Below are 15592 nucleotides of genomic sequence, written 5' to 3' on the forward strand. Positions count from 1 at the left end.
ATGTACTGTTAACTAACCCTAAACTTAGGAGTCATCTGGCAACAAAGAAAGGCAGAAAACTCATTACATTTTCTATTTTCAAGATTTTAGTTCAAGTTGAACTACTATTTTTGACATCTCACGACCCCCCTTTTGTGTCTTGCGACCTCCCAGGGGGTCCCGATCCACACTTTGGCAACACCTGGTCTAGGCCAAGGGTGGAATCAACGACCACTGTGACGAGGATTACAGCCTCTGTACATGAGGCGCACGCTCAAACCGCTAGGCTAATGTGCATCATTTAAATACAAGGGAAGCTACTAGCAGCCTGTTGTAACCACAGGTTGTTATAAACAGGGATGTAGGTTCAGTAACATCACCCATTGGTTTCTGAAGCAGAGTTTTGAAGCCTAGTTTGCTTAAATAAATAAGATGATCTCATACACATAACACATGATACTACTATAGAGCAGTAGAAGCTGTATATAGAGAGATCTTTTTTCTTTACCACACCTAGGATGCTTTAATAAACCATTAAATTAAACTTCATTAAAAATATATGGAAATGTATTTCTTTAACCACTGACATAATAACAAAAGTATTTCTTCAGTGTTTCAAATCTCTGGGGTTTGTACCAAAAAGATCTCATTTAGATTTCATTTTCCTCAGCTTGCCTGCAAATGTATTCACTGTGAAAAGGTAAAACCCACACACATGTGCACCCACACACACGCACACACACGCACACACACACTGTGGTCATTAAAAATCTCACAGACAGGAAACAGTGTAGCTGCCTTTCAAACATGGCCTCCTGCAGTTCACCACACAGCACAATCTGCTCCTGCTCTCCACCCACTAAACTGGCCCTCAAACACAAAACTTGACACACACACACACACACACACACACACACACACACACACACACACACACACACACACACAAACACACACACACACACACACACACACACATCGACACACATCGACACACACATCGACACACACTGAGCTTTATGGTCCTGACGTCAGCACTTCCTCTGTCATTGTCACTCAGGCTGTCTGCAGAGGCTGAGGCCAGACAGGGAGTGGGCTCATAAACCGATGTGTTGGACTGTCTGTTTATCTGCCTGTGTGAAATAACACCAGATATTTGAATGCACACATAGGTAGGTGCACAGATGCAGAGCCAAAGCCTTGTTGTGTTTACTTTAAATTATGTATTATAATATGCTCCCAGCCTAATTGAAGGGGAGCGCGATTGCACAAAGCAGGAGCCCTATGGAATACTAAATATTTCATGGAGAAATCCCAGGAAGACTCTGCTGCTGCTGCTGCTGCTGCTGCTGCTGCAGTTTAAAGTGCGTGACAGAAGCGGCAGGGAGGAGCAGAAAGCTGGATCCCAAAGGACAACATGTACATACAGAGTTTTGAGGCAGCACTGAACCAAGAGGCACAACTACAATGAGGCATCAGAGGAAGAATATGCAAGAAAAGTACTAAAGTGCTTGAAAGTGCCACAAGTGTTTCGTGAGTGCTTTTATCTGGAAACAACAAGAAGATTCGGTTTATTTTGGTTTGATTCAGTTACTTTCTGAGCTCTTCAATAAGAAAGTAAAGAATAAAACAAGGCCGGGGCTGTACAGCTATTAAAAAGAAGTGTCAATACTAGTTTGATGATTCAATTAGAATGGCTCTTGGTTAAAAATTACAGCGAAATAGTGCAAATTGTTCAAATTGTATCTTCAAACAAGTAATTTTCCCTTCTAACATTTGCTGCAGCGCATTGTGTGACGATCTTATTATGAATAAATCATCTACCTCCAGCTTATATTTGGCTTCTTTAAATGTCTTACATGTGGTAGTCTTTGTACAATACTAAAATCTAACAAAAAGTATGACTGTTTTTTATAGAAATGCTAAAAATATAGAATCAGACTGGTCAGGTCTTCTATGATGCCTCTGCTAATAAGCTTCAAGCGCCTACAATAATGTCGCACAGTTGAGACACAAAAACAAAATTTGTTTCAGCAGAACCAATAATATTATCTTCATTAATTCACTGTTTGGGTACTTAAACAATGTTGTGTAATAGTTTAGTAAACCTGAAGTTGTGATAAGCTTGTGTCTGAACGTGTCCGTGTGTCTGCTGACTGACAAACATGCATGGGAAACAACAGTGTAAGGTTACACAGACCTGAAGAACTGCAGACCACAATTCCCACTGCCATCATTGCTGCCACCCACACAACACTCTCTCTTTAAGTCAAAATGTTTAACACTTTCATTTCTTTAACGCTGACAATAACACGAGAGAGCAGCAGTTAGCAGCTAGCATACATGTGCAATTCAATTTTTTTAAGTTATATTTTGGGGCTTTTTTGCCTTTATGGATAGGACAGCCAAAGAGATACAGGAAATATGGGGAGTAGAGAAAGGAGGAAGACATAGAAGAAATGGTTGACCAGACGGGAGTCGAACCAGCGACCTCTGCAACGAGGACTATAGCCTCTAGACGTGGGGCGCTGAGACCGCTAGGCCACCAGCGTCCCAACATTCTAGTTTTTAAAGTAAAAGTACACATTAAGAAAGAACCAAATGCTCTTAACTCCAGCAGAATCTATACTTTTATATATCCCAGAAATACTCACATTACAAACTCTTGTTCATCTTCGGCCTGGAAATGATATGTCCGGTTATCTGTGTAACACAAAAACAGTCACTTAAGTAACCAAACCCAATAAAATGAATTTTGATACAATACACATTTCAGATGTTTCACCAGTGTATGTGAGACCTGTAGAAGATGCAGTCTAAAGTAGTGTGTTTGACAAAAGGTGCATGATGCACTCCCAAAGATTGACCTTGATGTTTAAAGGAGGCAGGGATTCCAAGCTGTCTCTGATTAACATGCATATAACTAAAATCTTCTGTCAGCTTTATGCTCAGTACTGGCATTTGGCACTTACGAGAAATTAGATCAAAGCACTTCCTGTCCTCTCCGCTTGGTTTGACCTGGCAGGTGAGCAGGTTGAGTTTGACCGGCTGCCTGTTGGACTGTAAAAACAAGAGGAGGGACACGGATGAGACAAGAAACACACTCAGATAAAGTGTCTAGAATACACACAATATTATCTCTTGGTTACTTTTATGCTCATTGGGAAAATAGAAACAAATTCCCACCCAAAGGCCCCAATGATGTGAACCTGATCCAGACATTGGCTTGATCCAAATAACAGCCCAAATCCCAGAAATAACCCACTCCCAATGACATGTTTTGCGTTTTATAAGCTACTCTGTTGGTTTTCTCAACCCGTTGACTCACACTGAAATGTCTTAAAACAACTGCCTGAATGATTTTCCAGAAAGTGTAGCACATTGCATTGACATTGTGAAAATGTAAGCATGCTGACATTAGCATTTATCTCCAACCGCTGTGTCTATATACAGCTCCAAACAGCTGCAAGCGAGAATGTGGACTCTTACTGCGCTATTTTAATCATACGAGCACAACAAGTCACTTTACAATATATAATTTTGAGTTGTGGCATCGTCTAGTGCCGACAATCTGGGGAAGTATTTCCATAAACAGCTGCTAGCATGGCTTTAGAGTCTTAACCTTTTTGTCCAACCCAGTAACTCTGCCCACGATGAAAAGTAACGTCTTCAAACTATCTGTTTGGCCAAGAGATCTACATGATGCTGCAGCTGTGATCCAAATACATCCAGCAGGAATTTGACTTTAAGTTAGAGCGATAATATAAGCTACAGAATCTAGTACAAGATGAACTCAAGACTCCTGCTGTCCCCTTTAAGAAGCCTGGACTGTGCTGGCTGTGTTTTGCACTGTAAAAATGGGCCCAGTTGGCACATGAACACTGAGCATTGTCTCCTGCCAGTGCCCGGGCCGAGGAGGGGCCGTGGCACGTGCTAATGAAATGCTAACAGGCTGTGATGAGCTTTGGAGGCCGGCTGGCCTGCTGGCAGCTTGCCATGTCAACAAGAGTCACCTAGAGTTCAGCTGCCACGAGGGCTGAAGGAAAAAAGTTGGCGTGGTGGTAAACCGCCTCCAGACAGAGAGGAATGATTATAAGCTCTCATAGAGCGAAGTCTTAATTGACAGGAGGAGACAGACGGGTTAAAGTTTTGAGTCCCTTTAACTCTGAGGGGAACATAAGGAAGCCTTTCATATATCATCAACATAAATACTTTTACTAAGCTTCTTGTAGGAGTCAGAAATTATGTTTTTCATGTTTGAGGCTCAAACCCTGAGGTTAGAAAAACAGGGAAACTGACAAATAATTTAAAGAAGCAGGTTAGAGATTATCCTCCAGCCAAGACCTTTATGCAAGAGAGGCGTTTTAATGTGACATTTATTTAACCCTAGAACACTATAGCTAAAATTAGTAACACCATCACTAACGCTGGGTGTTTTTTACCCAATATAACATACCCAATAAAATGTACTTGTCATCAAAATATATCAATACTTTTGTTATTCTCATTATTTGTGCATTTATTTTCTTATTGTCTATACAATATTTTTCTTCTCTGTTTTCTGTTTTGTCTATTTGTCTGTTTGTATTTTATTCTTTTTCATGCCGGTCATACTCACACATTTTATCGTTATTTATTTTATTTTTTTCACTCTCCGGCCTGGCACTATTTGGTCTGTATTTTGTGGATATGTGCTGTTGAAAATTTTAAATCCAAGTCATAAAAAAAAAATGACAATACATGACAAATTAGAGTAGTGTTCTTTTATTTTAAATTGTGCCATGTCTAACAAAAAATTAAAAAAATGTATCATGGCGGGACCATATAAAAATGCACCAAAATGACTGAAAAATTTGGAATTCAGGACCAAACATTTCTAAAACAAAAAATGATGAAACTGGAAACTTGACTTCCCTGGTGAAGGCACAGTCTCCTTGACACACAAACAGCTGCAGGAGAGAGAAACTAAAAATCACTATTGCCGGGTGAAAATCCCCCAAACATGTGCCTGTAGGTAGAAGTGGGTTTTGGAGCTGGGAAACACCCACGCCTTCAAAGACGTCAAAGACTATGCCGAAGCTACCCAGGGATCCATGACACTCAATAAACGCAACATAATGAAAATCATGTAAATGTGTTTGCTCGGGTGAAAATGACCCGGCGATAGTGTTCTAGGGTTAAGTACCAAGGATCAACATGTTGAATTGGAAAACAGAAATGAATCATTGATTGATTGTACAAACTATAAATAGAAACAACGATCATGTCACAAGTGATGTTAAAATCTGAATCTATGTTTGTTTCCATCAGATATATGCTCTTAAAGATCTTGTTTATAGAGTCAGGAGGAGGGTAAATGACGAAGCTCTTATTTTATAGAGTCTTTAGATTCTTTCAGTTCACACAGGAAAAGAGAACATCACCCATACACATCAGCTTCTGCAGCTGCACACGAGCTGCTTACAGACGTGCCAGCATATACAGTACCCTCACACTCGCTCTGAGATGAGTCACCGGGGCTGCAGCCCGGCTGCAGGGGGAGGGGCTAGATACGGGGGAAGGTTGCCATGACAACCCATCTATGTCAATTGCACTCTGCCAGCCTGCAGATTGAGAAAGCCCAACACAACCACCCGCATGATGCTTCTGCCTTTGATCCACAAGGTTACATGTGGGGGTCAGGGAGTCCATACAAGAGAGTGAGTGTGTGTGTGTGTGTGTGTGTGTGTGTGTGTGTGTGTGTGTGTGTGTGTGTGTGTGTGTGTGTGCACATTAGTCCTGTACTCACCGTAGCATGAGAGATGGTGAGTATGCCCCCCTTCACTGAGCACTGCCTCCTCTGCCACACCTTCCTCAGCCTGCGTGACACATGAGGAAATGAGTGTTCAACGTTTTTTTTTCCCTGATTGTAAAATTCTAACTTAAATTGACATGAAAGGCTCCCTGCTGCAATCTTTATGTTTCATTCTTTATTGTGCATTAATGATATGCTCACCCAGGCTACGCTTATAAAACACCTTTATTTTTTCCAAAAAGAGCTGAGTTTTTTAAAGTAAAAACATAAATTACAGTCAATATATAAAGAATGAATCATCCCAGCTCTACTAACACAAGTAGCCAACTAAAAACCTCCATTTAATCAAGAACTAAATATTAATTCCTAGAGAGGAGTCACTTCAGGCTTTTACAGTAGATATCAGAAGAGCAGATAGCTGCCTGGACTCAAATGAGGGAACATGAATCCAGCTAAGTACAAGTTTCATAAAAAACTGAACCCTTAAAGAAACAGTCTGATAGGCAGCCTTATCATTTTGTGACTTTATTCTTGTAACCTTATAACTGTTTTCTTCATGAAATTATTATTTCTCTTGATAAAATGATGACTTTATTCTTGTAATATTGTATTTTTTGTCTTAAAAAAATGTCATTTTCTCCATTAAATTCCAACTTAGCTCTTTTAAAATATCTTTTCTCAACAAAAAAAACTTATTTCACCCTAAAATGACAACTTTATTTTTGTATCACATTTTCTTCAGAAGTTACAACTCTTCCTCTTCCTTAAAATTCTGACTCTAGTCTTTAAATATCATGACTTTTTTCTAAATTCAAATAACTTTCTTCTTTCAAAAGAGTATTATTATTTATTTGATTTATTTGCAAAGGGACCATGTACAATATTTAACATAAATGTCACCATTTGATGCATTGTACCAGTTAGCTTAAAGCTAGTTTACATCTGCAGTTAGGATTCATTCTTGAGTATTTTATGGTAAGAAATTGTGATTTCTTCATCCTTAAAATTACAACTTTTTTCCTTAAATTGTGACCTCTTTTTTTTCCTGTTATCCTGCGACTTTTTCCAACTTTATTCTTCTGATTCTTGGACTTTTTTCTTTTTATAATTTTGACTTTTTTCTTATACATTTCCTGATCGTATTAAAGAAAATCATACTCTGTTTTTTGGTAGCTTTGTTACTCCATCATAGTTCTAAACTCTTCATAATAATGAAACTCATTCTAGACTTCTTCAGCTTCACATGAGTTACACAATCTCTGTCCTTCCTGGATGAGATCAAATCTGTGACTTCAAGAGCCAGAGGAAGAACTCTTGATCTAAGTTTTTGGACATAAGACCTTACAGTCTTTACAGAGTTGACTTTAGAGTACAGTTTGGTTTCATTAATGAGTAATATCTACTGTTTTATCGGCTTACCCGTCACTCTTCTTCATTAGGTAGCCTTTCTTCTCGCTGCCAAACTCCTTGTTTCCCTGCAGCTGGTGCATGCTGTATCCTCCCTGCTTACTCTGCGAGTCCTGTACAAAATCACACGAAACGTTCACACAAAATCTAACTTTTAACACACTTTAACGCAGCATTCAGAAGTGCTGCTGAAACACATGCAACACAAACAGGGACGCACACAAAACTCTGGGTATGTTCTGAGTAACCAAAGTAACCAAACCAGAGTGTTACAATCAAACTAAAATCCACACAGCATGCTCTGAAACGCCTCTAAGAGACCAAACCACTCTACTACAAACATATCAGAGAGATGCCAGCATGCTGCACATGCACCTTCACTTACTCTTCTAGACTTGATTCCAGACAAGCAGAAGGCAGAGGGAGGGAGATAGAAGGGAGAGGTGTGAAAGATCCGGCTCAGGTGCAAGGCGGTGAGTGAGAAAGAGTGAATCGCCTGCCCGTGAGCTGACCGAGGCCGCAATATAACGTGTTTACTGTCTAAATGTAGTGCTCACAGTGGGTGCCATTAGCAAGAAACAGCTGCAGGAAGTGTACATTAAATGTGAGAGACTGAATAGATTGTGTTCATGCAGAAAAACAGACTGAGAGTGTGAACATGTGAACTAGAGGTACGGTGAGACAAAAACTCCAGCTACAGCAGTGTGTGTGTGTGACAGTCAGCCACTGTTTCTTGGCAGTGTTTTCAATGTGTGCGATTAGGTGAGTGGTTCTCCACTGAGCAGCCAGTGAGGCACAACACTGGTCACCAGTAAAGCCGACCACACACTGGCTACCAGCATGGTACAGCACTGGGCACTCACTCCGTGCTGCAGGAGACCAGACCTGCTAGTGGCCAGAGTGAGAGGAGGTGTGCGATACAAAATGTGTCAAATTGTCTGTTTGTATCAACAGATTTATGAAGTTCCTGGAACAATTTGCTGTGATGAGTGAACCATGTGTTCATGTCTACAGGATTTCACCTGTTTTTAGTATAAATCTGGTTGTGTGTGTGTGTGTGTGTGTGTGTGTGTGTGTATGTGTACAGCTGTGACCTGCCTACCTCCTTCTGGTCCAGCTGGAGGGAGGACTTGATCAGATCCCGCAGGGCGGTCAGCTGCTTCTTCTCTTCATCCTGAGTTTGTTTGATCTGAGGAGGATAAATGGAGGGTTGAAGAAAAAAGATGCAGCAGCCTAACAAAGAAATGACCAGCTGGTGAAAAAGTCTCATGCAAATCCCCAAACTGAAACACTGAAAGCCTTAAATGGACATGTACACGATCTGGACATGATCTCCTCTGATTACTGTGAATACGAGTAACTTACACGTTTTCTCAAGATCTAAACTTATTCAACTTTCTATCCACCTCTTCTCTCATGATCTCAGGATAACAAAGCTGCTTTCTTTATTATAACACATGAATCTATTTTAGAATTATCTCAATAACTGGAGGATAACTGGATCCCAGCATCACTGTGCTTATTGTTCTTCCATAGACAGTTCATCAATTTATCTCCCACATTATTTTCCAATCTACAAGGGACTTTCCCAGGCATCTTCATCTCCTGTTATTTTTGCACAACTAAAGAAGAACTAGATCTAGTACAAGAAGTCATTAGTAAAACAAAGGATTAGCTCAGTGTGCTGGCAGCTGTCAAGTGTCAGGTTTCCTAACCTCTGAAACGTTGCTCTGTTTCAAGGATTTTAATTATTTCAAGGATGAGAAAAGCAGGATGATCTTTGTCTGACTTCGTCTTCAAGCTTTGCCATCTTTGTGAATTTGTAAAAGTTTCCTAGTCTGAATCAGGACAGTTGCACTTGTGCTACCTTCAAATCTTTCAATAACATCAGGGGTTTTATATTCTGATGAAACTGCTGCTTCAGGAGAAAGTAATGCAGCAAAAAACCTAAGATATGTATTTTTCAGTAACTGAGTGACTTTCATGTAAACTATTTTATAGATGAGATCTTTTAGGGCTCTTGTGAAGATTGCTAATAGCATTGTGAACTGCATTAAGGACATAGCTTTCTTCTGGACCCTGTAAATAATTATTTGACCAAATTATAAAAAGATGAATTCAACCATTAGAAGATCACGGCACAGTTCAGGGGAGATTCTGGGAAAAAACTACAAAGTGGATCTACAAATGTCCCATTTTTGACTTTGATTATATTTACAGCAGCACTTATTAAATGCATATACAAAATGTTTACTAGTTGACTTCACATTTGCACGCTAGTAGCACATTTGCTCTTCAGAAACAGGAAACGTGGGGAGTAGAGAGAAGGGGAGACACGCAGCAGATGGTCGCCCCGAAGGGAGTCGAACCAGCGACCTCTGCGACGAGGACTACAGCCTCTATACATGGGGCGCTTAGACCGTTAGGCCACCAGCACCCCCATTTATTAATGATTAAAACATTCATTAATACCTCATTCCACATGACCATATTTTACAACTAAAACTCCCAGATGATTGCTTATTGGTTACAGGACAGGCTAAGGCTGGCGGTGCTAGCTCTGCTAGTGTTAGTCACACTTCAGAAACCATTTGACGTCACTTACCCGCAGACTCTGATATTGTGTTAAGCAGTGTTAAATGAATTGTGCTCAATTTGGACTGTTTTCTGATTTTTTTTTACCTTTAGACTGGTCGGTGAGTTAAACTTACATTTGCGTTTCGACAACTAAGAACTTGGTGGCCTCCGGACATCCCTAGTGCATACTGAGTAGTAGATCTTTAGATCATATCTTGTGTTCAATAGTTTCCTTCATCATTATAAGATAGTTGTAGTTAGGAGGTTATGGGGTAAAAGATTTAAGTAAAGGGCCCAGTAGCAGTAAAGTACAGCCATGTAAGCATTTATAATGCTTTACAGCAGGGGATTTTCAGACTAAGGACATGAGCTAGGCGGGACATTTTAGCAGACAGTGAGCAAAGTTAACCATTTAAAAGAAAAGCAAATAGATAACAAACACACTGGATGTTTATTAACGTATTGCCACATCCAAAAGGGCATGAACACAATAAAAGAGCAGCACTTGTCAGTGTTAGTAAAAGATGTTTTTCTTGCCGGACCCAAGTCACAATCACTCTGGAGTTGTTTTCAGGCCACTCAACGGTTGCTTTCGGGCCCCATGTGGCCCGCATTTGCTAATTGAATAGGACTGCTTTACAGTGACCAATTCACGGCCAATATGCGGCTAACAAGCATGTATGTAAGTTACCAGTTAATGGTAAGTACAAAAGCACAGAATTGGCTCCATTTGATCCACAGTAATCCCAAAATAAAAGCAGAAGAGTAAAGTATTGAGTATTTACATTGTAGAGGTCAGCTGCCAGCTTCTCGATGTACTGCTTCAGCTTATCCGCTGTCTTCAAGCCATCCTGGAAGAAACTGCAGAGCAAAAGGTGAATGTGAATCTCACTGACATTAACACAGACTGGAATAAAATATGAGAGATGAGTGATCTTATTGATGGGAATTACTGCTCTGCAAATGTCAGGTGTCACACTCTGCTCCTTTTGGCTACTATGAAGCTCTCACAGCGAGAGAGGAGGTTGTTGCAGTTTATGTTTAATGTATAGCTCGGCTCTGCTGGCACTTTTTGGTCCTTGGCTCAGAAACCGTAGTTGGCCGTGTCCAGAGCAGATTTGCAGAGGTGCTTAGCACACGCTAAAATCCATTACTGATCTGTCGGTGGCGCACACCTCGATGAAGCGCTGCTACCACAAATCACTACTAATGACCCTCCCACCCCCTCTCCACCTTCCACAACCACTCGCTTCTTCTTGGAGCACATTTCTCCGTTCCTCCGTTCATTACTGCCTCCGTCACTTCTCGGCTCAGTTTGTTTTTTTGCAATCTGAGCATCGAAGATCCTGCAGCTCTACTCCCACGCCAGGCAGGCAGCTCTCTCTGTGTCAAGTACTAATGGCCTCGCAGAATGTCAGAATGAAAAGCTGGAGTGTTCCTGCTGCAGCTGTGGAAAATGTTCACCTCAGTCAACTTCTTGCACATCTCGCTTCACCAGTTAAGTTTTAAATGTATTCAGAAAGACTTCACCAACATGTTTTCTCAAGGAAAATTCCAGTATTCAACACCAGCAATGACTACTGGTCCTAAGTACAATTTACTAATAAACATTTGGTGATCTTGGACTACAATAAGAACAAACAACTTTCCAAAATACTTCAATTTGGCTCAATTTTGATCTAGATAATATACATGAGGTTTGTAAACTTTAAGTGTGAAGTCACTCACAGAGGTGTTTTATAAACCTCCTCTGTGTTATATAGGGTTCATGACTCCACATGGTTCAGTATGCTCTAAATGAGCTACGTCATCAGTTTGTGTTGTTTTTGTTTGGCATGTCTTTGAAGTCTCAACATGAAGAACTGCATGCCTAACCCTAACCCTCTAATGCAGACATCAAAATGCTGTATGAGGAGGGCCTTGGGGCGGCAGTAGCTCAGTCCATAGGGACTCGGCTTGAAAACCGGAGGGTCTCAGGTTTGAGTCCCAGCATGGACAAAGTTTGGCAAGTGGACTGGTGGCTGGAGAGGTGCCAGTTCATTTGCCTGGGCACTGCAACCGAACCCCCAACTGCTCAGGGTGCACTGGTTGATGGCAGCATCCTCACTCTGACATCTCTCCCTAAGTGCATGTCCACTGCATGTTTGTAAAATTGTATGTACGCTTCTTCTTCTTCTTCTTCTTCTTCTTCTTCTTCTTCTTCTTCTTCTTCTTCTTCTTCTTCTTCTTCTTCTTCTTCTTCTTCTTCTTCTTCTTCTTCTTCTTCTTCTTCTTCTTCTTCTTCTTCTTCTTCTTCTTCTTCTTCTTCTTCTTCTTCCAGACGCTGTTGGGCGAATCAGGCTAGGAATTTGTTTGAAACACACTGAGGACTTATCCTAGTCGAGATTTCAAGGAGATGGATCTTTCCCAGCCATCATTGGGCAAGAAGTGGGGTACACCCTGCACAGGTTGCCAGTCCATCACAGAGCCAATATGAAGAGACAAACAACTATTCATGCATGTACTCACACCTATGGGCAATTTAGGGTTATCAATCAACCTGATGAGCACGTCTTTGGACTGCCAGAGAGAACACACGTGCATGGAGAGAACATGCAAACTCCTAACAGAAAGGCTCCTGCCTGGCTGACAATGTGAGTGAGGAACCTTCTTGCTGTGAGGCAACAGCGCTAACCACTGCACCACCACCGTGTTGATATCAATCAATAAGACACGTGACTGCCAGTGGTCAATAATACAAATGTGGAATAAGCTTTCTATCATGAGGAGGGACAAAGAGATACAGTTTCCTTGAAGGCGTCTATAATGCTTCACTTTGGAAACCCTTTTGGACCCGGCTGAGCACCGTGTGAAGTCGGCCTGTTTGTCAGATTGTCAGAATTGTTCAACGTCGATAGAATTTCAGCGTGTCCTTTGATGTCAACATGAATAATCTGTGCGGTTTCAGACGATCAAACTTCAGACGAAGCATAATGACGTCTTTATTGCTCTATAACAGCGATGCTAGATTCTGTTTGCATTTTGACTCGGAGGAAAGTCGCTGACATGATTTCTGCTCCTTTGAAGTTGTTTGGAAAGCTTTCAGCATCTTGTCCTGATCAATGATGTTTTTGCATGAATCCATGTTTCCCCTCGTTTGGTGAAATGATGTCATCAAAAATTTGAAAAAAAGATGACAGCAACACCAAGGCTGACAAACACCCAAATTATCTTCAATTACAGTCTTTAATATGTTGAGTGAAGTGGTTGGAAATGGACTCAAATTGCTTTCTTCATTCTGGCTGCGAGCGGTAACACACTTCTTTTTATCTCTCCATTGATTTCTGCCCTTAATCCATCACCGCTGCAGCTTTTCCATCCATCACGGCCCAGGTTGAACGGATTAACTGGGGAAATATATTGTTTTGTCCCGGTGTTATGACATGGCCGAGCAACGCTGAGAGAGAATTTGTCATTCTGTCACAGGCCGACATGAGCTGCGGTTCTGGCACGGAGAGCGCCCACTTATTTACCCAGCAAACCCCACAGCTGTCAGAAGAGATCTGTATGATGACCCGTGCATATTTATGAACGCTATATATATATATACCCACGGTGCACCCTCAAGATCCGTGAATCATACAGGAGGGAGAAAATTGACATCAAGAGCTGCAAAGACGGAGGGGAGACACAACCTTTCTACTTTAAATTATACACTTCTGACACAACGGGGGGGCTTCACACACGGGGGGGGGGGGTTCAGGGGGATTAACATGGTACTTACTTGCACTGTGCGTGGTAATACTTAATCAGGTTCTGGAGGAGGTCCACTCCCTTCTTGGTCTTGATCTCATTTACTTTGATCAGGTACTGCAGAGAGAGGAGAGGAGCAGAGTTCAGCCCGGAGTGGAAATTCAGGGTGTGTTTAAAGGATTTCTCTGCTTTAATGAGGTGTTTCATAGTAAAGTAGGAGGACTTCTTGTGAGGCAAGTTGTTTCAATATTTAATCCAAAAACACCCCTATCAGGAGTTAGAATTAATAAATCCATTTCAACATTTCTCCTGGTTTCCTGCTACAGATAATTGCAGTTTGAGGTATTTACAACACGTTCTTATCGAGCAGAAATTGCATTTCCAGATATGTAAAATGTAATTCCTCCCACTCAAAATTCAATTAAAGATCATTTAGATTCTGTATATACGTGCACGACAGATTCTGAATAATCATATCTCAACAAAATGACCATTTCAGATATCCACACTGTCATTCTTTGCAGGATAAACTTTCTTTTTATTTTATTTTTTTAATTATCTTTATTTAAACTCGAAAATCATTGAGAGCAAGCCCATGACAAGCAAGATATAACCCTAAAAGAATGATGATCAATTAAAAATAGACAACAATTAAAAGTAATGTTACAACAATTGAAAAATAATGTTACACAAAGTCAGTTAAAACAGGTACAATCAGAGGTTAAAAATGTTAAAGCTAATGATTTAAAATGATTAAAAGAAACCAGTGCATTCATTTTAAAAGTGCTTTGAAGTGAGTTCCATGCAGATGGTACAAAAATGCAAAATGCAGTTCTACCCAGCTCAGAATTAACTCTGGGAACCTGGAGAGTGAGCCAATCAGTTGATCTGGTGTTTTTAAAGAGTTATTTTGCCTCCATTAGATGTTACAGCTGAAGAGAGACATGACATGTAAGAAGGAGAGAGTGGGGAATGAAGTGCAGAGAGGAGTCTAACACCAGTGACCACAACAATGAGGGCTGTAGCCTCTGTATATGAAGCACACTCGCCTCAAATGGCGCCATTTTCTGATGACACATTGAGCAGCGGAGGCTAAGTGTTAGAGTCAATCCTCCCTATTGGAAGGTTGTCGGCTCAATCCCCAGCTCCTGCAGTCCACATTCAAGTGCCCATGGGAAGATACTGAACCCAAACAGATTGCAGCAGTGTGTGAATGTGTGTGAAAGTGTGTGAATGGGATTAGTGAGAACTGATGAGCACCAGGTGTAACGTCTTCTGCTATCAGTGTATGAATGTGGTGTGAATGGGTGACTGTAAGATCATGCAGCCGCAGGGTTTATAGTTAAGCAGGAGGCAGACTCAGGGTCTTTAAATGTCCCAATTTACAAGTGCAACCAGGGAACATGCAAAATAACAAAATGTAAACAAAAATCTGTAATCTGTGATCTGTGATGACCTCCTAAATCTAGCTGTTAAATGTTAGAACGGCTTTCCGTACTTTGCACTACAATAATCACATCTGAGTGTTCATACTCTCACGAAAGCTTTGAGGTATGAGCCAGGACAGCCTTGATGCCGAGGGAAGTTTGGAGCAGACTGGTAAACACTCTTTTTGTACATGAGAATACCGTCACTTGCTTTGATCTAAATTAAGTTTCAAAGGGATGATGAGGGATTTTTTCTTGCATTAGCATTATAAAAAAGACAGAATGGTCTCCAGGGGGAAGAGCTTTGTAGGCTCTACGCTCAGTCTGAGGATTCAAAACAAACCAGGAGTCTTCAGACGGCGCTCCCAACAATCAAATAAAAAAAAAGATAATCTTAATCTGAGCTAATCCCAAAGAGTCATCACTTACAGCTCCATAGACTATTATAATCTAGAACTGAAATGATTTCTGAAGCTCCTGACTCCTTGAATCACGTGTGTGTTCGCATGTACATTAGCACACACATGAGTGGACCTGTATGTGCATGTATGTGTGTATGCATGCATGTGTTGTTCCTTTGTGTGCCTGACAGCGCCCGTTGGATGGGAGATTATCCACATTTTGTCTGCTGCCTTTGCAGAGAGCCGCGATGCATGTGCGTGTTTGGACTCCTTTG

The 15592-nt window shown here is 41.0% G+C and overlaps 1 protein-coding gene across 2 annotated transcripts in view; it reads right to left on the bottom strand.

The window, feature by feature from the left end:
* asap1b (ArfGAP with SH3 domain, ankyrin repeat and PH domain 1b) overlaps nt 1-15592 on the bottom strand; it is an 83914-nt gene that overhangs the window by 19918 nt on the left and 48404 nt on the right. For both annotated transcript variants that reach the window (XR_004634532.1, XM_034706545.1), the window contains exons 7-13: nt 13521-13606; nt 10543-10618; nt 8283-8369; nt 7193-7293; nt 5768-5837; nt 2952-3039; nt 2634-2682 (exon numbers count right to left, since the gene is read on the bottom strand). Coding sequence is in view for 1 of the 2 variants with exons in the window: in XM_034706545.1 (XP_034562436.1) it covers nt 2634-2682; nt 2952-3039; nt 5768-5837; nt 7193-7293; nt 8283-8369; nt 10543-10618; nt 13521-13606 (557 nt within the window). In the remaining variant the exon portion in view is untranslated. The remainder of the gene's footprint in view (nt 1-2633; nt 2683-2951; nt 3040-5767; nt 5838-7192; nt 7294-8282; nt 8370-10542; nt 10619-13520; nt 13607-15592) is intronic.

The sequence above is a fragment of the Notolabrus celidotus genome, chromosome 17, assembly GCF_009762535.1.
Source record: "Notolabrus celidotus isolate fNotCel1 chromosome 17, fNotCel1.pri, whole genome shotgun sequence".
NCBI classification, from domain to species: Eukaryota; Metazoa; Chordata; class Actinopteri; order Labriformes; family Labridae; genus Notolabrus; species Notolabrus celidotus.